The sequence below is a fragment of the Pelodiscus sinensis genome, chromosome 3 (genome assembly GCF_049634645.1).
Source record: "Pelodiscus sinensis isolate JC-2024 chromosome 3, ASM4963464v1, whole genome shotgun sequence".
Classification (NCBI taxonomy): Eukaryota; Metazoa; Chordata; order Testudines; family Trionychidae; genus Pelodiscus; species Pelodiscus sinensis.
Window position 1 is genome coordinate 90984502 of NC_134713.1, and position 21375 is coordinate 91005876.

General features: G+C 37.2%; 1 protein-coding gene across 7 annotated transcripts in view; it reads right to left on the reverse strand.

Annotated features, from left to right (window-relative positions):
• PTPRK (protein tyrosine phosphatase receptor type K) overlaps positions 1–21375 on the reverse strand; it is a 584676-nt gene that overhangs the window by 18390 nt on the left and 544911 nt on the right. For 4 of the 7 annotated variants that reach the window (XM_075924132.1, XM_075924131.1, XM_075924133.1 and 1 more), the window contains exons 15-22: positions 16173–16333; positions 14228–14263; positions 10057–10241; positions 7221–7308; positions 5867–5943; positions 2514–2550; positions 884–981; positions 2–118 (exon numbers count right to left, since the gene is read on the reverse strand). In XM_075924132.1, the coding sequence (XP_075780247.1) occupies positions 2–118; positions 884–981; positions 2514–2550; positions 5867–5943; positions 7221–7308; positions 10057–10241; positions 14228–14263; positions 16173–16333 (799 nt within the window). The remainder of the gene's footprint in view (position 1; positions 119–883; positions 982–2513; positions 2551–5866; positions 5944–7220; positions 7309–10056; positions 10242–14227; positions 14264–16172; positions 16334–21375) is intronic. The other 3 variants (XM_075924134.1, XM_075924137.1, XM_075924136.1) reach the window with 1 other exon arrangement.

Below are 21375 nucleotides of genomic sequence, written 5' to 3' on the forward strand. Positions count from 1 at the left end.
CCCTTTCAAGGGTGAATGTCCTGACAACATACTCTGCAAGTGGCTCCATTTCTACACAAGCCACTTTGAAGTCCCCATAAACTTCAGTGTCATCAGGCCAGTACTTATAACACTTGACCTAAAAACAAAATTAAAAGTCACCTTAAAGCATATGAAAGTGAAAACACAGCAAATAGTAACTTAATCCATCACATTACTTTCAAAATTACAATGTAGGTATATGAACCCCATTACAAACCACAGGCACCAACTGCCAATCAAGTACGGCGAAAGCTCTTCATACTGTTAGTGTTAAGAGTTTATGCTGATTTACACATCCCTCCACAAAAGCCAAATTATCTTTCTGAATTAGTGATTCTGAATTTTTTAGTTTTCTAGTACGGAAAACATATTTTTTCACAGGTTTTAATTAATGCTGTGGGATGTTTTCCATTTCAATAATTATGTTGCTGCAAAGCAATCTCAGGTGTTTTATTAAAGTAATTCTCAAGAGACTGGCTAATCCTAAAGTGCAAAATAGTCTGCTGATTTCTATCTGCTTTTAAAGTTGATGTGCTATATAGTCAGCTAGCTGTGATCATCTGAATACAGAGTATGTACAAATGTTTCTTATGCACTAGATTGTATTATGAACTCAGGCAGCATTGTTCCCTATTCATTAAAATAACATAGTAACAGTCTGATTCATTTTGTCTTTTTCTTTAGAAAGCAACCAAATTATACAATGCTACTCAAATTCAGAAGAATACTATCTTATCCCCATTATCCCCAGAGTTAAGGATATCTTTCAAAAGACTCTTCAGTAGTTTTTTTTTGGCAGAGATAAACAACAGCTTGAGAGGCTATCTGTAGCATGCAACATTTTAAAAATTAAGTGATTTACCCGTCCAACTTCAACTAAATTTGTAACCATCACTACACAAGCTGACTGTTCCTGCCATATCATTCTCCAGAAATCATACACTGTTTCATGGACTGGTCCTGGGGAAAAAAAAAAGAAAGAAAGAAAGAAAGAATATTATAGAATAAAACTACCACCTGACTGAACACTAAAAATAAAATCTTTTAGCATAGGCATTTGATATTCAGAAAGTTATTTGCTCAGATATGAAAGGCTCTAATAACCCCTGCAGAATTGCAGCATTATATTGACAAGAGTTGTTAAACCATAATGTTATTCATAATCGGGGCAGAAGCATCTCAATTTACCCAAATTACCACTTGAAGTGTAAGTGCTCATACACTGTACTACCTACTCAAAGAGTACAACGATAGAAGCTATATGTGGGTATGTTTTTAGTTTTAACATTAATTAATCTAGTTGTAAATTCTATGGTAGACAGAACACAGACATTTGACTGAGAACATGCTTTTTTTATTCCAGGCTGTAACCCAGGGGTTGGCAACATGTGCACACAAGAAGATTTTTTGTGGCACATGCAGCATGGCGTAGGGGCCAGGCAGCCCAGCAAGCCGAATGGGTGGCATGACCCTGTGCGGGGCTCTGCATCCTTGAGGCATGCGGCTCCTGGGAACTAAAGGGTTAACAGCCCTCTTCCCCCTGCTACAGACTCTGCCTCCTGTACCAGGAGGAGGTGGGGTTGGGACTGCTCTGAAGATTGGGGTGGTGAGGCTGGTCATACGCTGCCGCCGCCTCGAAGGTGCTGGGGCCCAGGCTAAGCTGTGGCTGCTTCCTGTGGGTAGGGGAACTCTTCCCCAGTGCCCTGCTTCACCTTGCCACAGCCTGAAGATGAGGGGTGAGCCGTGGGCAAAGGGCTGGGCTAGGCAGGGAAGTGACTCTGTCCTCCTGGTCCCTCCTCTCCCCAGTGCTGCTCCGGGGAAGGGGGGGAGGGCGCTGTGAGTCCCAGAGCTGCTGCCCTGATGCTGCATGCACTGGGAGCACAAGGATGTGGGAATAGGAGGGGGTGAAGGAAGATATGGGGGCAGGATGGGAGGGGGGCAGGACTTGCACAGAGGGGCGTGGGGAAAGTTAAACCTTGGCACACAACTTCTGAAAAATTGCCGACCCCTGCTGTAACCTACATATAAATACAATTGCCAGCAAATGTTTGTGTCCTTTATGCACAAGGATTTACAACTGTAGTAATTAATGTGTTAAAACACAACATGAAAACAGTCAATTCAAGCAGATAGAGATTCCATTAGAGGCCAAAGAACAGGATTTTGGATCAGAGTATGACAAAAACTTGTGCGCCAAATTTTTAAACAGGCTACCTACCATTTAGCCTCTAGTTTTGCAAGTACAATCAACCACAGGTAAAATTTATTAGATTTAGAAATCTAATTACCTGATTTGTGAGCATGATTGGTAGCTACATGGCCAGATCATATTTATGCCTGCAGCTGACTGCAGATGGGCAATTAGAGGCTGCTGAACACGATACATTACATACCAAATCTAGTTCTGTATTTATATTATACATAAAAACGCAGAACCCACTAATTATTATGGATTAGGTTTACTGGGTGACAATGCTCTGGAAGATTCTTACCTTGGGTTGCAATGTAGTGACTTGGTCTCTGATAGCCCTAAAACAGAAGAATAAAGTTGGTTTCTGTCCTTTAATACCAATGAAAACAAACTGGGGAGGGGAAAATGAAGGCATAATGGACTGTAGACAGCTCAGCTATAGAAACCTTTTCAGAATTTTCAGATCGGACTAGCAGCTAAAAACTGTGTATGAGTCAGGGGCAGCTTTGTCAGCCCAGCCAAGTGAGGCACAGCCTAATCAAGAATTCCCAAAAGCTACATTTCACATAATCTTTTTAAAAATTGATAAATATATACAGATGTAAGGACAAATTATGATTGGGTTTGTGTGTCACAACTCTCTCTCTCTCTCTGGTGGCCAAAGGCACTACCAGGAAGTTTGAGGAACAGAGCACTCTTCAAACCTTAGTACAGCTAATTGTGCTTCAAGAGGCCACCTGGTTGTCATGGCCATTTACCACGCCCACAAGTCACTTTATAAGGATGTGGCTATGGAAACCACTGCTTGTTGAGGCCATGGCAGGGTTGTAGCAGTTAAGCCCAGAAAGCAGGAGAAGGGCCCTCTGGCTTCTTGCAGACACATGGAACTCACTTTTCTGTCCCCCTCTTCCACAGGGAGAGCTCCATGTCTGAGCATGAAGCTGCTGCTGAGCCCTATCGCCTACCTCATGCTCTGCCGCCTGAGGCAAGCTGGGTAGCAGTGGCAGTAGGTCCAGTTCCCAAATCTGCCTGATGTTTCTTTATTATAAATAAGGGAATCTTTTAATAGCTATTAAATTATATATTGGGCAGGGGTAGAAATAATTATTTTGTGATTAGTGCCTCACCTTTAAACTAAAAAATAAACTAAAAAGAAAGCAAGCAAGCCAGCCAAGAACCGGCACTGAATAGCTCATTACAAACAGCTCTATTAAGTCTGAAAAGGTTCAAATGGTAACAAATAAAATGGAAAAATTAACATGGGATCTAAGCATACTTGTAATGTAACAATAAAAATTAGTCACTACAGTTATTAATTAGTCTTTTACACCCTATTCTGCTGAGTGAAGTGGGTGTCTTATATAGAATTTAATGAACATGGACTTTGCCTTCAGATTACCAAAAAAGATTAGTTCTTGTTGTCATAAACCATGAAAGAAATATATACTTTCTATTCTCTTATAAAAAATAATGTTAAGTACAAATGCACAAAAATGTCTATTAGAGCCATACAGAATAACAACGGAACATTCCAATGTTAGAGCTGGACAATGTGTGTGCGCGTAGACCCAATGCCCTGCTGCATTTGGGTACATCTGAGTGTTTTGCAAAATGTTTTCAGTATTCTACAGTGTGTGTATTATATGTATAATATGTGTATTATATTGTACATGATACACACACATGTATATACACACACACATATACAGAATCAAACCTACACAACCAAACCTTCTCAGCTAGCTGGCTAAGTTCCAGTGCTTGCTGTTTTGCACATCATTGTCAATGGTCCATTGTCAGTATGTGAGCTGCAAGATGAATGGATCCTGTTCTAAATTAACTAATGAAGAACTTATTCAGGCTGGGTTGTAGGATGGAACTAAATTTAGTTGTGCTAGTATGAGAGAGGTAATATAAGTGATAACACTCTGCAATATGTGAGAGAAATAATAACCCCAGCTATTTGCTGGGCTAAGGTCTTATTTAAGACATGAGGGTCAAACACTCATTAGAAGAATCATAGATCTTTAGACTCCTTGTGTCCCCTTGTTGCCACTAAACTGACAGATCTCCACATATCCATGCAATTCATATCCTCTTTCTGAGTGTTGCTTAATCAACCTTGCCATTGATTGATTACCTGCAGCCCATAAAATCCCTTCTGAACAGCATTATATTTGCGTCTTTACAATGGACCAAATTACTAAAATATTATTTAAAAAAACACAGCAGGAAAAACAATTCATTTTCTGACAAGATCTTAGCACTCAGTCCCATCTTAAAATTACACAGGTTTAGCACAGTGCTGTACTGTATTTCTACTATGTATTTTCACGAACAATTAATATATTTTCCAGCAAAGTGTGAGTGTAAGTTTGAGGTCTTCCTCCTTGGTTATAATGAGATGGTATTTTTGTCTACATGGGAGAACAGTACCCCTGATAAATGGGATTTATTACAAACCAAGGGAAACATTTTGTAGAAGGCCTCTGGTCCTATATACAATATTACAGTGGTGGAGATAAAAAAAAAAATCAGTGCTATGTATGTATCAGAACTTAATATCCAGAAAGTATCACAATTTATAAACCACCATTGCAAGAGAAAAAGAGTTAGTGTAGTGCTACATATAGAAGAAGTTGAGAAAAACCAGCACTTTACAAAATGCCCAACAAATATTCTGGGTGACATTATTTTTTACTGGGCTTTCATTCATCCAAATTTTTTGTTCTCCCACCCTCTTTTTTCTCCCCAAGGTTTTGGCTAAGCAAACTTGTATTTTCTTGACCAATACACGTGGCAAAAATCTCTCAAAGTTTTCCAATCCTTTGAATTCCTGACAAACTGTGGAAATTCAAATGTGAAAAAGGGTCTACAATAAAGAAACGTATACTATATTTCCAAAATAATATATATATATATATATATATGTGTATATACTGTATAATATCCAATTGGCACCCACAGAACAAATATTAACTATATGTTCAGCTTGATGACTATTTTCCTTTAAAAAAAAAAAAAAAAAAAGGCCACCCTCCCCAATTCTTTTCCAAACCATGTACTAGAAACACTGCTTTGATATACTTTCACAGCCACTACTTTACAGCATACTATCCAGCTTCTCACATATAAATGGGGGTGGAGGGAATAAAAGCTTGTAACCGAAATGATCCAAAATAAAATGTAAGTAAACAGAGTTTACCTGGTTTATGTAACAATACCTAGAACTATGTTAACAGTCTAAGCGTTCTCTTTAACACAGGTACATACATAAAGTATATACACAAAAGAAAATGGAAAAAATAACAGATATTACATGAAGTAAATTAAATGAAGCATGCATTGATATCTAGTAATAAAAGCAAAGTAACGTAATTAAGAATGTCTATAGCAAATATTTACAATAGGATGCTTTTATTCACATATAGTGGTACTTACATCCCTGTACAGCCAAATCTACAGCCCAAACCAAAGTCAGATGTGAAAGAAAGCACAACAATGTCAGTGAGTACTGGGACGTAGAACAAGGAAAGTGTACATTTTGTTCTTAATAAAAAAAACGCTTTCAATAAATTCGTAGGCACAACGTGCAAAAAGTTTCACACACAGAAGCTGGTACGGTGAAAGGGAGAAATCCATGCAAAGACTTACATCTATATAGTTGGCATTAATGTAATCCGAAGAAGGATCATCCTCAACAGGTTGCAAAATCACTCTGGAGTGGTCATCTGTAAATTTAATACAAGAAAAAAAGTAGAAATCATAGAAATTCCTTCAAGCCTGGCTTGAATGCAAATGTGAAATAAATGGCAGGCAATGGTAAATTATAGTATTCTAGTGCACTAAAAGGCTTCTGGAGAAACTACTAGTGCTTGGCAATTTAAATCCTTAAATCAGAGAGATTACCTTAGAGTTACACAAAGAGGGGTCTTTTGTCTGAGAGTCTGAAAATGTTTCACATGGTTAATAATTTTCATTGTGAGGTTAAGAGGTATCAGAATGTTACATAAGGTAAATAGAGAGAAGGAACTACGTGATTTTGCCAGAAGTCACAAAGTAAGTCAGTAGCAGAGGTGGCAAACTAAAAACACAAAAAGTCCTGGCATACGAGTCCTTCACTTCCACCATCATGCAACTTCATGTTCAACTCCTTACAAAACTGCCATGTGCATATTAGCAACATGCTTTCAATATTTCATTGAAATGTGATGAATGGCAGTATTACCGCACAGACAATTCTTATATAAAATTATAATCAAATGTTTACCCTGTATTTGAATATAAGGCCTGGCTTACACTCCGTAGCAGTGTTGTTAAGCCAACTAACCCCCAGTAGCAATAGAGCTAAGTCACTATACGAACTTTCTCTGTTGGCCTCTTAGACAGATTACTTACACCAAGGAGAGAATGCCTCTTTTCAGAATAGGCAGTGTGTACACTGAAGTGCTATATAGTAATGCTGTGACATTGAAGCTTTTTAAGTATAGACATACTCTAAGCTAGTAAAAGAATTATGCCTAGGAATTCAGGAAAGTCAGGACTCCCTGATCCTAGCCAATAATGTAAAACACAACTTTGTTAAACAACTGGGGGCCAGACACAATGACTATAGCAACAACAAGATCATAAAAAGAGCCCAGAGACAGTTAGGTATATTATAACCTTGGACACCATTACTGTTGCACAAGGACTATAATTAAGGTAACATTCAAAGGGATTTTGTTATTCTGTCACTATTATCACATGTTTATGTCCACATACATTTTATGTACAAACATAAAATTAAACATACATTAGTCACGATGGGAAAGAATCTTTGACAGTGGTGCACATTCTGAAGGTAGCACTGTAAATCTGCACTGATCAATAATGAGCATTTGATTTTATAAGCAGATGTGCCACTGCATTTTTTTATTTTTCCTTTAAAAAGCTGTTCAGTAAACACAGCAGTACATGATAATATCAGCATAGGCAAAAACTGAATTCAAGCCATCAAGGAACTTACATGCTATGATGTTTCCATATCGGTTCTTTGTTCTGTTTTGATCCTTTTTAGCAACATCCCAAGATGCTGACTGTCCCTCAAAGAAACTCTATTAAAAAATAGAGAGAGAGAATGAAATCAGATTGAAAAAAAATTAATACTCTAACCATGGTAAAACCTATGTACATTTTGCAAAACACACTGTTAAAGACTCCTCTTTTAAGATGGCACGATGATGTCCTGACAGCTCTCTATTGTAAAAGAATCTCAGCTTTGATTATCTGACTTGTTATCCACTATCTTCCTTGATACCAGAAGTAGAAATTTAGCTATAGAAAAGGGAGAGTCTCTCATTAACCTGTAGGGATCACTGAATCAGTCACTGATTTCAAACTGAGTCCTCCTGGTCCAAAATAGGTGGAGGTACGATGGACGTTTGATAGAGTGCTGGAAATGGACAAACAAGTGCTTAGCAGTCTTCACAAGATGGGGAGGAAAGAAAAGAAGAGGAATCCCATATTGAATATACACAGACTGTCCCTTCCTCCTCCTTCCATCTGTTTCATAATTTTTCTTAGGGAAGAGCAGGCATTGCTCTAGAACACAGCATTCACAAAGACTCCTTCTAAAACTCTTGCTGTTCATGCTGTTATTTTAAAGCTAACATTTTAAAACTATTGGCAAAACATTTTCAAACTCCTCTCCATACTGTGAAGGTTGTAAAATAAAGGGTACTATCTCAGTGACGGCAGATGAGATTTTACTCTTGTGTTCTTTTCCACTGTCCACAACTTGTATTTCCGTGGTTCTACCTAATTGTTGATGGCGTATGCCACCACAGCTTCCTTTCTGGGTGTGGTGCTGCCCCCTACCAGGGAGATCAGCCACAGAAACAGAACAGAAACTATGGAAACAAACTTAAAAGCAAATTCTCCACTATAGGCCCATGTTAAGACAATAAGGGATGAAGCAGGAGGCCATGCCTCTGTAGTAGAAATCAGAAACCAAGGGACATTTGAGGGCTGTGCAATATGGAAGCACAGCCCTGAAATGAAGCATGGTATAAGAAAACACTGACAAACGGGAAAATGTATGTAAGCGAAGAGGGAAAATGGCAGGGGTCTGATGAAAACTGCTATGCATCTGCTTGAAGTCTGGCTCTCCTATTAAATCTATTAGTAGAGGTGGTGGGAGAAGGGCTCTAAACTGAATCAGCACAGGTTACCAAGCATGTGGAAACTGTTACATAATTTTAAATGTAGTTGTTCAAGCCAGGCTGCTGTAAAACTTTACTGTTTGTACTGCTTCTTAAAAAACAATTAAAAGTTCTGCAGCACCTGAGGGTGTGTCTAGACTACAGGGTTTTGTCGACAAAAGTGGACTTTTGTCAACAAAACTATACCTGCGTCTACACTGCCGCTGAGTTCTGTCGACATAACATCGACAGAACTCAGCAGTTTTGTCGACAGCTGTAAACCTCATTCTACGAGGAATAATGCCTTTGTCAACAGAGTTTTGTCGACAGAAAGCATTATTGCATCTACACCGTCCTTTGTGTCTACATCAGGGGTCTCCAAACTTTTCAGCCCGAGGGCCGCATTAACTATCAAACAGCAGTTCGGGGGCCGACTACACACTTGAGGTCCAAATAAAAAACAATCAAAACATGGATGTTGTATTTAATTATTTATTTAATATTATTTTATTCAGTTATTATTTAATAACACATTGATACACTACACATGAACACCTGTATTAGTGTGAATGGTGAAATTGTTTCCTGGATGCCAAAATAGCAGACATTTCTGGCTTTAGATTTGTTGTCTCTAACATCAACAGTGACCTGAGATTATCATCGGACAAGTTTGTTCTCAAATTGTTCTTCACGTATTTCATTCTTGAAAATGTTTGTTCACACAGGTATGTTGTTCCAAAGATTGAAAGGTACCTTGATGCAAAAGTTTTGACATTACGAAAGGCTTCCTTGGGCAAAAACTGGTAAAAACCCACCAGTCCTATTTTAATTCTGTAAAAACATAATGTCCACGTAAGCGGCGGCTGATCTTGGCAGGATACACGTAAATTTCCGTAATTTTTTTTCCGTAGCCAAAAAGGTCTCCACGGGCCGGATGAGAGGGCCTCGCGGGCCGCATCCGGCCCGCGGGCCGTAGTTTGGAGACCCCTGGTCTACATTGTCATGTTGACAAAGCGGCTTGCTTTGTCGACAGAACTGGATGTAGTCTAGATGCTCTTTGTTGACAGAAGCTTTGTCGACAGTATCTGTAAACAAAAGCCTGTAGTCTAGACGTACCCTTAGAGACTAACAAAAAAATATGTAGATGGTATCATGAGTTTTCATGGGCACAACCCACTTCTTCAGATGAATGGAGTAAGGGGTCCAGGGAACAAATAAATAGCAGAGAAAGAGAGGGGATGGGAAGGGAAAGAGAAGGGGGGGGGGGAAGGAAAATATATTGTCAATAAAATACTGTACTGTTTCTGACATTCTAACCTCTTAGAATTATCCCAGAGAATCCAAAATGAGAGGTGGACAAGAGCAAGCTAGTCCATCTGTACCCACTCTCCAACACAAATGCTGGATTTGTCACCACTGGACATCTCTAGTGATTAGTTCAGACTACTGTAATTTGAAATGTGTCAAGTAATGGAACTCCTCTCATCACCTCCCTCTGGGATTATTCCAATACCTAATATAGCTGACTAACAAATTTTCTTTCATGCCATTACAATTAGTTTAACCGCTCTGCAACCTAGAGCCCTCCTTGCAAACAAGACAATATACACTCAAAGGTTTTTTCTGATAGAGCAATCCATGAATAAATCACTGAAGTTCTACCTCATATTCCTCTTTAAAACCGTAGCTATCAGATGTCTTCATGAGGTTAATATGTTGCAGCAAGTCAGCTACTCTGATGGCTGGGTGCAGCTGTCCAGTTTGGTAAGGAGACTCTGTTCCTTCACAAAGGTAGCGAGGGACATCCAGCAGACGACTGGACTCTGCTGTTCCACTGTGATTCTCATCTGTGGTTACAAGAACCCAGAAAATTAAGTGACATTAATTCTAACATCTGTGTATGCACTTAAAATGAATCAACCACAGTAAAATTTTTAACCTACTCTAGAAACAGAGGCTTACAGTTTCTAGTCATTTCATTTTCCAAGAAAGTTTCTCAATGAGAACAAGGAACCTACTGAACTCTGTGTGATAAATAAACATGTATGTATTTGATTGTAACACACTGAAAAGATTGAGATTTGAATTCCCATAGAATAAGGCTATGGGCAATTCATTAAAAAGCTACAAAGATAATTCTTAATAGTCACTTTTTAGAAAACTCCATGTTCTCACTGTTATTCAAAAGGTAACTTATTTCTGAAACAAGCATATGTTTTAATAAAGACAACAAAACTATGAAATAAACATCATAATGAGGATTGCTCTTCAGTGCTCCCACCTCACCATGGTTCTATATCCAGAACCGGTGAGTTCAGATTCCAGTTTGAAAAACAAATACCCCTGAACCAGTTATATTACTTGTTATAAAAAAAATTGTATGTGTTGGTTCTTCATCCCATTTGGGATGAAGAACCAGCACATACAGAAATGGAAAGTTTAATATTGTCATTTGTGCCACCTCCTTCAACTGAACAGTGCCCCAATTTCAGATGAACATTCTCCATTTTAAGGAAGAAAGAAATGCTATTTATAAAACTAGTATGTAATAATCTCCTCATCCTGAAGGTTTCCATGTCAACATGTAGTTGACTAAACAATCAACCAATTAGCCTGGGTTTATGAGTTAATCTGTCGACTACACGCATCCCCCACCCTTGCTGTATCAGAGGCAGCTGGGGGGCAGAGGAAGGAGAGGGAGGCAGGAGCTGGTGTCCGTAAGGAGCTGGCAAAAGCTGACTCCCCACAAGAACCAAATCCCATGGAACTGCCTGCCCTGCCCCGTGCTGCTGCCTATGATAGAGGCAGCAGCATGTAGAGTGAGGGGGGCAGGTGGGAGCCAGTACACACGGGAAGCTGGCTTTCAAACCATTTCTCCATGCGTATTGGCTCTCACGGAGCTGCTTCCCGCCCCTTTGCTGCCTTCCACAGAGGCAGTGGGGTGGGGGTAGGAGATGGCTTAAAAGCCACCTGACCCGCCCCCTCCATGCCCACACTGCTATGATAGAGGCAGCAGCACACATGGTGAGGGGGGCAAGTGTGAGCTGGTACACACAAGAAGCTGGCTTTCAAACCTGCTCTCCATGCATATTGGCTCTTATGGAACTACCTCCCACCCCTTGCTGCCTTCCATGGGGGAGCAGGGAGGAGGAGAAGGAGCCGTCTTAAAAGCCACTCTCCCCTCCCTCCATGCTGCTGTTTCTATAAGAGACAGCAGCATTGGGTGGGAGACCAGGGAAGGCTGCTCCGTGGGATGCTGGCTAGGAGAGGCTGCTTCATGGGCTCAGTTCCGTCACAGGTAGGGGCTGCTGCTGCCCCACGCTGCTGCTTCTCATACAGAGGCAGCAGTGCAGGGTAGCAGAGAGCTCCCCAGGATTGCGGCTGGGAGCGCACTGGCTGCTGGCCCTGCACTGGGGACTACCGAATAGCTGCGTAATTGCTAACATTTGATTCAATTACATGATAATTCAATTACACAGTAGCTAACATCCCTACCACTCAAACCTATTCTGATATATAAACTCCAAGAAAGGGATCACTTCTTATGCCACTGACATGCAGTAAACTTCTTTTGTGAAGTGCAATTACTTTTTAATAGCACACAGCAATTCTACTGATTGTTTAGCACAGGAAGTAAAGGTGAATGCCAAAATTCCAATAAAACTACAGAGGTTGTATTTAGGAAGACTCAATGAAATACAGAAACCTGAATTGTGACACTTGAGCACTTACAGTGTGTCTAGACTACAGGGTTTTATCGAAAAAAGTGGCCTTTTTTGGAAAAAACCTTACTGCATCTAGACTACCGCCACGTTCTGTTGACAGTAAATTGAAAGAATGTGGTGGTTTTGTCGATGGTGGTAAACCTCATTCTATGAGGAATAATGCCTTTTTTAAAAAGTAATCTTTCGAAAAACGGCACCATTGCATGAAAAAGCGAGCCGCTTTTTCGAAAAATCTTCTTGATGTCTAGACACTCTTTTTCGAAAGAGGCTTGTAGTCTAGATGTACCCTTAAAGAATGTTGCTGATGTTTTCATGTTTTCTTAGGCAAAAGCTGATTTTGCCATTAGCCCACACCTGGCCCTTCCAAAGAAGCAAGCAGAAAGCCCTTGCAATGTAGCCAGAACTTCAAGGTTTTAGACAGAGAGCCCTGCACTTCAAAATTTTCTACAATTCTGCCAACAGTGCACAAACCTGAATGCTGTATCAAATGAAATGTTGTAGTAAGTAACCTTACTCCTCAAGCTGTCACACAAGAGTTGTTAATTTCAATACATTTATGCCTCATTAAACCACCTAATAGCATGAGTGACATATACCAGTCACTTTTACTGTGGCATTGTACATATTAAACCCAACACATTTCAAATGTTCTCTTGATGTGAAGTTTTCTATAGTTTCTTTCAATATACTTACCAGTAATAGGCACTTTAACCCATTGAAGCAGCAAAAAACAAAGAGTGAACAAGGATAAGACATTTATTTAAAGTCTGTATTAGATTAGAAAATGACTAAAAGATAAAAATAGCATTAAGTGTTATGAGGCTTTATAATATTCCAAATAATTTCTTAAATATAAAGGGTATTTCACACCATCAATTTTAAGCTGAACTCTCCAATGAATCCAATACAGTGATATGGATCTAAGAAAACCAAAAGCATGAGAGTAACTTACTACTTGATGATGTTATGTACAATCAAGAAAAACGTACTAAAATTCTTCAAACATCTAACCACTACAATCTATAAACACGCTTTGGCTATAGTTCTGGTCATATGAAAGAGTGTTCATTTGTGAAAAACAAATGGAAATATGCTGCGATGTGAATACATACAGAAACTATTAAATTCGCTTCCAATTAACCTCTAGGACTTGCCCTTCACAATTATGTCTAACAACAGAGTTTTGACAGATTTACCTCCGGCTATCAAGAAATTTGTTTCACCTAAATGGATTAGTGGTTTCAATAGTTCTAATGTCATTGCAAATAAAGCTGAACATTGTGTATGTGAATAGTAAAAGCCTGAGATAATGCATATTAAAAGAAAGCAGTCCAATGAAACACATTAAGGAAAGTTCAATTTTTAAATATCATCCAATCTAATTTTCCTGACTTTTTAATATTAAAGCAGCCATGATAGCTAACTGAACTCTACCACCATTCATTGGATTATATCAAATCAGAAAATAGCATACACACTTCATTTTCCACTGAATTTTTTAAACATTTTCTAAAAACAAAATGTTTCAATTTTTTTTGTAAAGCCAAACCAAAACAAAAAATCTTCTATTTTTGCTATAACTCTGAAGTCATCACTGCCTATGACTAGAGGGCATTTGAAAACTAATTGCATGGGTGAAAAGCATAAATCAATATTTTATTAATTTTTCGGGCATATTATATATTTAATTCTACCTCCCCTCATTCTTTAGTTAGAAAATAGAGCCTGGGATGTTCTCTCATCGTAACAGAGGTTCTCCCCCAGGTTCTAGTCTCACAGATCAAGTCATCTGGATTAGGTCTAGTGCCATAGGGAGATAAATACCAGTAACATTTTCCAAGAGTTATCATTTTGCTCCATTCACTTAGCAATGGGAGTAATTTTAAATGCAAGAATTTTTGTTTTTGCATTGACACATTTCAACTTTAACTGAGCTGACAAACTGAGAATAGAGTTGACTATGGCCACATTGTAGCTTGGCTATCTATTAATGCTATCTGAAGCGAAGAGCTTCAACACTGCATACAATGTATTTGTTGACAGAGCTATAAACCATGCAAGGTGATGAAATCCATGCAGAAACAGAAGATGAAGGACTAGGTCCTCACCTAACACAGCAGTCGGCACAAGTGGATCATTGGGCACTGCAGGAAAACAAAGCTCATGAAGAAATACAATACCCTCAATTAGTGTATTTTTAAGAAGAAAAAACAACAGGGTAAAATGCACAGTGAAATGCCTATTCTTCCAGAGAATGTATACTTCCACGTTACTGGATGTCATTCGTAAGAGAGGGGACAGGTTCTCTCTTTATATGTGATATAATTATATGAAGAGCTAAGACAAACTAAACTTCAGACACATTAGTCTTCATTAGAAGTTGCATAATAGTTTACTTTTACAGAACTATGCCCTTCCTTTTTAACCAAACCCATCTCATAATGTGCAATATTTACCCAAATACCCCAAATCCATTATTTACAAAGCTTGACAATCATCTTAGAAAACTAAATATCTTTTTGCAGTTAATAGTCTCATTATTTGTATATTCAAGATATTTTCCATAGTAAGTATAGGGAAAACTAACACACACTGATGTGACCATAGCTTAGTTAAAAGTGCCAGAATTTAACAGGCTATGATTAGAGCTGTTGGGAGAAACGTATTCCATTTCATGGAAGATTTTGATATTTCAAAATCAGATTTTGTTCTGATTTGGAATGAGAACAAACAAATTCAAAATTTTCTACAAAATGGAATAAAGTTGGAGCAATAGGACAATCTGCCTGGTTGGCTGCTCCAAAACTACAGACCCTGGAAGCCTGAAAGTCAACATTCCCAGGGCTTCCAGACCTGCTGCTGAGGAGCTGGGTGAGAGAGGTAGCAGGAAACCAGGCAGGTTTCCAAATGTGCCCATCAGGAAGGGTCCCATAGGAGCCTTGCCTCAGTTCTATTTAGATTCTGATGAATTAGCATTTACTAGAAAAATTCTGGCCAACTGTGTACAGTCACTATTATAACACCTTAATTCCATAAAGAAATGGCAAGCACTAGGTTGGTATTAAACTTGAATTGAATAGGAGATACTCAACGAATGTCATCTCCACAGCATATTGTGCTTTACGGACCTGAACAGTAAGTCCTAAGGTCATCACCAAATTTGTTTCCTAGATCACAATGTAGCACATAGCTGCCAAACTGCCAAGAGTGTTTCTATTCAGAGTTTTAACTGGTTCCAGTAGAGAAAATTAAAAAAACCCTACTTTTTTTACATTATCATCTACATTTTAAATTTTCTCCAACAATATTGAGGAGCTATAATAGAACAGATCAAAGATCACTGTTATAATTACTACTTAGTTCTGAAATGAATCATGAAGTATTTTCAAGTACCAATACAGACCCTGATTCTTCTTGATTTGGAGCTCATGAAAATATACTAATCAGTACTAACTATAGCTAACTGCAGGTATATCTAACAACATGACACACTCCTCGGGAAAAATACTCCCAATCTATTATTCACAAGCATTTTTTCTAAACACTTATTTCTCTTATCTCCCACTGAAACCTACATTTATAAGTCTTACAAACTATTCCAGACTACTATACCCCTTTCAGGAGTTAAATTTATCGTGTGTACCCCATGTTTCACAACACGTAAAAACTGCTTGCTTACAAAATTAGACCTAAAAATACAAAATGTCACAGCACTCTATTACTGAAACATTGGGTTACTTTCTCATATTTACCATATAATTATGAAATAAATGGACTGGAATATAAATAGTATATTTAAATTTCAGTGTATAGTATATAGAGCTAGCTGTATAAATAAGTACTTGCTTATATGGAATTTCAGTTTGCAGTGACATCACAAGCGTTTTTCAAGTAGCATGTTGGAGATGAGCTGATGTGCCCCTGGAACACCCCTACACAGCCCATGTTGACAACTACTGCTGTATGCTGCAATCCAGAAAAGAACACTAATCTGCCTTTCTTATACTCTCATAGCCAACTACAGTCAATAGGCTCTATCACTGTTGTACTTACATCTGGGGTTGAAGTTATGAGAGTCCATAAATGTGATTGAGAGGGGATCCTCTGCATGAAGGGTGCTCTGATCAGCATAACTCCTATCCATCGCGTTCACCATGTGTGTCATTTCTTGTCTGGTGTTCCCCATGGCATCCTTGCGTTTCTTAGCAAGTTTGCTGCCCAGCCAAGAAAAAAACAAAACAAACCACCTTAATATTTGATGAAACATTAACATCTGCAATAGTAATTAATGTTGGTGCATGTGGGTGAGGGTTGGTAGCAACAAGCATTGACCAATGTTCCAATAAGCATAGCTGCTTATCCTGATTTTTTATTTATATATATAAAATAAAGTGAATATATATAAAAATGAATTATATTCATATTCTTATACATGAGAATATGCATATATATACAAACACACACACACATATATGTGCATAGATACACTGCATAAATACTTTAATACACAAGTTCTTATTTTCCTACCCTGTAATATATGCAAATTAAGACAGTGTAACTGTATTTAAACTAGAATGATAAACAAATAGAATCTGTACATGAAACTTTATCAGTCATCCCCATTAAGTCTACATTTTGATTTTATACTTGGATAATTCATTTCCCTGATCTTTCTATTAGGGAAAAATCATTTTACCACTGAGATTACTTTATTGGTCAAAAAAATCCACCACCACAATATAATTACCCAATGCACATTAATAGTACACTTTGTGTTAGGAGTTACTCCTTTCATTTATATACAAAATGCTAAATGGTATGATATTTCCTTATTTTTCCTGATGCTAACATTTTTGTTCAGAAAAATCTGTATTTTTATGCAGTTTGAGAAACTTATATTTGAATTAGCAACCTCAGACTGTAAATCTATCACACACACATTAACCAAAATTTAACAGTGTCCCTGAACTGTACGGTGAGGAATTATGCAAGAAACTCTTTTTATAATTGCAACACTGCAAGTGATTCATTGCCCTTTGCAGTCAGAGCTGACAGTGTCAAAATGGCCTGTATTTAAAGTCTTAAAAGTGCAAGGTACAGTATTATATGAAGTGTTCTTTATGAGTGAGCTACATACAATTTATTAATAAACATGATAAATATTCAAAATTGGAATTGTAGCAATTATAGCTCAAAGCTAACAGTAACAAGTTAGGAAGCTTCAGGGGGTAGCCTGGTCTTCTTGGATGAAATAAAAACACCATGTAGAAAAGAGCAAATACTATATGTTGAAAATCTCATTTAAAAAACAGCTCTGTGGAAAAGCAAGGATATTACCATACTGTTAAATGCTTTTACAATTTGCATATCTATCACATATTTCATTAGATATATTTTTTTAGAGCCTTGTAGTGTTGTCTGCAAAATTTCAATATTCTGCAGCTATACAGGAGAAGTTGGTGAAGAACACAAAACTCCAGTCATCTGAAGAAGTGGGCTGTCCCCATGAAAGCTCATGATACCATCTACATGTTTTGTTAGTCTATAAAGAGCTACCAGACCATTTGTTGTTTTTCAAGGTTACACTACTGTAGGTTATACATGGCATCAGCGTGGCATGTGCAAGAATTTATGACAAATTACCATATGGATATGATCTACCCTGGAATAGGAATAGGAAATGGGGCTGTCTCTCCACTAGATACTAAGTCCTTTGTAGTCTGTTTCACAGGTTTAAAAAACTTGATTTAGCTGTTAAGGCACACCAAGAAGAGTTGCAAATAGACAAGGCAGAGTAGACCTGAGAACTGGTCTCCAAGTATATAATCAAGAAGGAAAGATTTTTAGGTTAATCTAACTCCTTAATCTCCTTGACATTTTCATCCTAACAACCTGTTAGGGAAGACTATTATTCTTTAATTAAAGCCCTCGAGGTCAAAAATTGAGAATTCTAATGTCCAGAATAAAAGTGTTCACATTATTCCATTAGTGAATAATACATTTTGGCATCTCTTTAGAAGACTTTATGATATGGATTTTCTCCATGCATTTTTAGAGTAATTAGCAAAGTCTGTTGATACAATAATCCAGCTAAAAAAACCTTTACATTTATCACCTGCAAAAGTTATAGTATTCTGAATTGTATAGCTAAAAATACAAGTTTGAGAACTGAATATTGTTCAGATTTATTACTGCTCTCTAATTCTGTCAAAGCTTCCCTGAAACTGGCATTTCTACCCTAGATTCTAGTTTTCTAGTATCAAAGCCTTTCAAATATTTTCCGTGCATTACTGCTCTCGTTTGGAAGGCTCCCAGTTTTAAGGCCATTTCTGGAAAGGAACAATAAAGGTTGATAAATTTAATCTCTCAGCTAGACTAAGCCCCATTTTAAAACACCACTTTGAAAAAAAATTGCAAGCTATGTCACATAAATCAGTAGCCACTGAAAAGCTTTACAGCTTATTAATGTATAACTGTATTTTACTAATTCTTCTGCTCTGTGTCAGCTTCCTCAAAAAAGGGCCATGTGTGTCTCATTACCATCTATGGACTCCTTGTAGGTTTGATGTTTTCTAAAGGCACATTCAGTCAGACAGTTAAGCAATTTATAATGCAACTACTTGAGACTGACAGAAGTGTAAATTGTCTGTCATTAACTATCAAAGGATCCCAGTGCATACACCTAAGGCAGGTGGGTGTTTCAGTGGGTGTTAAAAGGGGAAAAGTGCTCTATCATAGTATGAACCTGTGCACTAAATTATCTTTGGCTGAAGCAATACTTACTTATCAATGAAATTATAACTCATCACAGTGATGTAGAGAATGCAGTGATAGTTTACAGCACTGTACATATTTTAATAAACTGCAAAAGTTAAGTCAAGTAAATAACCTGCTTAAACAAAAATATGGAAGAGCAACCATAATCAGGTACTATGTGAACACATGCTTTAGTCCTTTTGAATTCAACAAAAGGAACTTATGCATATCCTTAAAATACCTACATCATTACAGATCTACAAAAATTCATTTGGCTGACACAAAAATAAATATATTCTGTTACAGTGAAGCAAAGTTTCTGCTGTACAATATAAAATACTTGGACTTGTATATGCAGATTTTCTTATAAACAGCAGAGAAAAATCTTGCATACCAACATTTTTGTAAAAACAATTCCCATTGTTGCTCCCACTACTGCAAATATTCTGCCCTCCAGGCAGCACGCAAGAGCCTGTTTACATATTAGATGTCTACATCTGATTTGCATAATACAGGTGTTATGCAGTATTGGCTGCAAATGTATCTTCTCTACATTGATTTATTCATATTAAATAAAAACAAAACAAAAAATAGTGATTCACAACCATGGCTTCCTATGGGATAGCTATTACACAAGACATTTTTAGTATGTGTAAGTTTGATATAGAATGCAAATCAAAATGTGGCTATACTAACTAAAATGATAATATGGAAAAAAGGCAAAAAGTAAAAATCAACACACAGTTATAAATACAATATCCCTTTAAAAAAAAACAAGACAAAATAGGAAAACCACGAGGGAATCTTTATACCCCATAAGACCAAGGAAGTGTATCAAAAATTGAAATTTAGCAAAATTATAAAAACTATTTTTTTAAAAGGGATACTGCATCTTTAAAACATGTAAAGTAGTAAGTCACCCATTTTCTACTTACAGATAGTAGGAGTAAGAATAGTAGCTCCTCCTGGCAAGCAAATCACAGACAGTGGAAAAAGAGAAGCAATGGTGAATGAAAAGCGTGACTCTGTCACACTGAACAAAGCAGAGAAATGTGCGTTTAAAAAAATTGAAAAATTCATGTTTTTTTAGTTAGCATTTCAACTCGCTCATGCACTGATTAGCTTCACTTTGCCATGCAATTAAAAAAATACACTAGCATATAAAAATGATTTGGTTTTTAGAAAAAGATCACTTGAGAAAATTACATGCTGACATTTAATCTATTGCCAAAAATGGAAAATTAAATGGATTGTGTATTTTCAACATGAAGTTCAGCATAGTATGATGATCAATTACTACCTAAATGTCATGACAAATGGAATAGCTGTGTACAAAGACTGTGCAGTAAATATGCTTCTTACTTTTCAGTTACAAAAACTAAAGACTGTATTAATATGCTTGGTCAGAAAATGACTAAATTTCATGAAGACATTTTAAAGTCTTTACTGGTACACAGGTGTACATATATATACTGTATGTACATATATGTATACATTCATACCACACACAATACACAGTTTACAGCAGAGGTATGTGTATACTAATATACACATTTGCTGAATGCAAACATATAGTGTATATTTTTAAATCTTAACAGTTAGAAATATTGATGTATGCATGCTAAAGCATTTAAAATATGGAAGGTAAACAAATGGAAGGAAATGAAGCACATTTGGAAATAGTTCAACCATTAAAAAATTGGCATTGCTATTTGAAAGATGCAGTATCCCTTTTCTTAGTTTGATTACTTTGTAACACTGTGTAAGAGCCAATATAGTTTCATCCAGTTGAACATAAACCAATTTGAACAAAATGTTCAGGCAAACATGAAACATAAAACATGTCTCAGACTTGTGAAATCATTAAGAGAACAGCTTACCACTCCGATTTTTTCTTCATTAAAAGATAAAGCCACATTTAATCAAATTTAGAGATCTGTGTTCGCATGAGACTTCTTAAACCCATGGGAATGAGTAAACTCATTGTACTGTCACTTTTTCTATGTAATAGGTTATAATCAATCTCAGGTATAAAAAGGGATACTACATTATGGAACCATTGGTTGTGTAAACTGATATGTAATTTATAATCCCGCCAAACCTAACTGAAGTGTGTGTGTGTGTGTGTGTGTACACATGTACGAGAGAGAGAGAGAGCTGTTCATAGATTTATTATACAAACTGTTGTTCACCAGCGGGACTGAATTAACTTAGGTATGTGTATACCATTGTCTTAATATTTTATGTATTTGTTGTAAATGACCTTGACTAAGAGTTGATCTAAAAAACTGTGCACTTTTCCTGGGGGGAGGAGGGGAAACGACTGAAAGATCTATTATATATTCAGCAGATGACCAATTAAACCATCACGGTAAAAAATTACTAAACATTAAATATTCATTAAATAGGTTAATTTTCTCACCTATTTTGAATACAGAATGTTACAGGAGTTTAAATGTGTTACACATTTTTAGACAGATGATCAAGTATGACTTCTAAT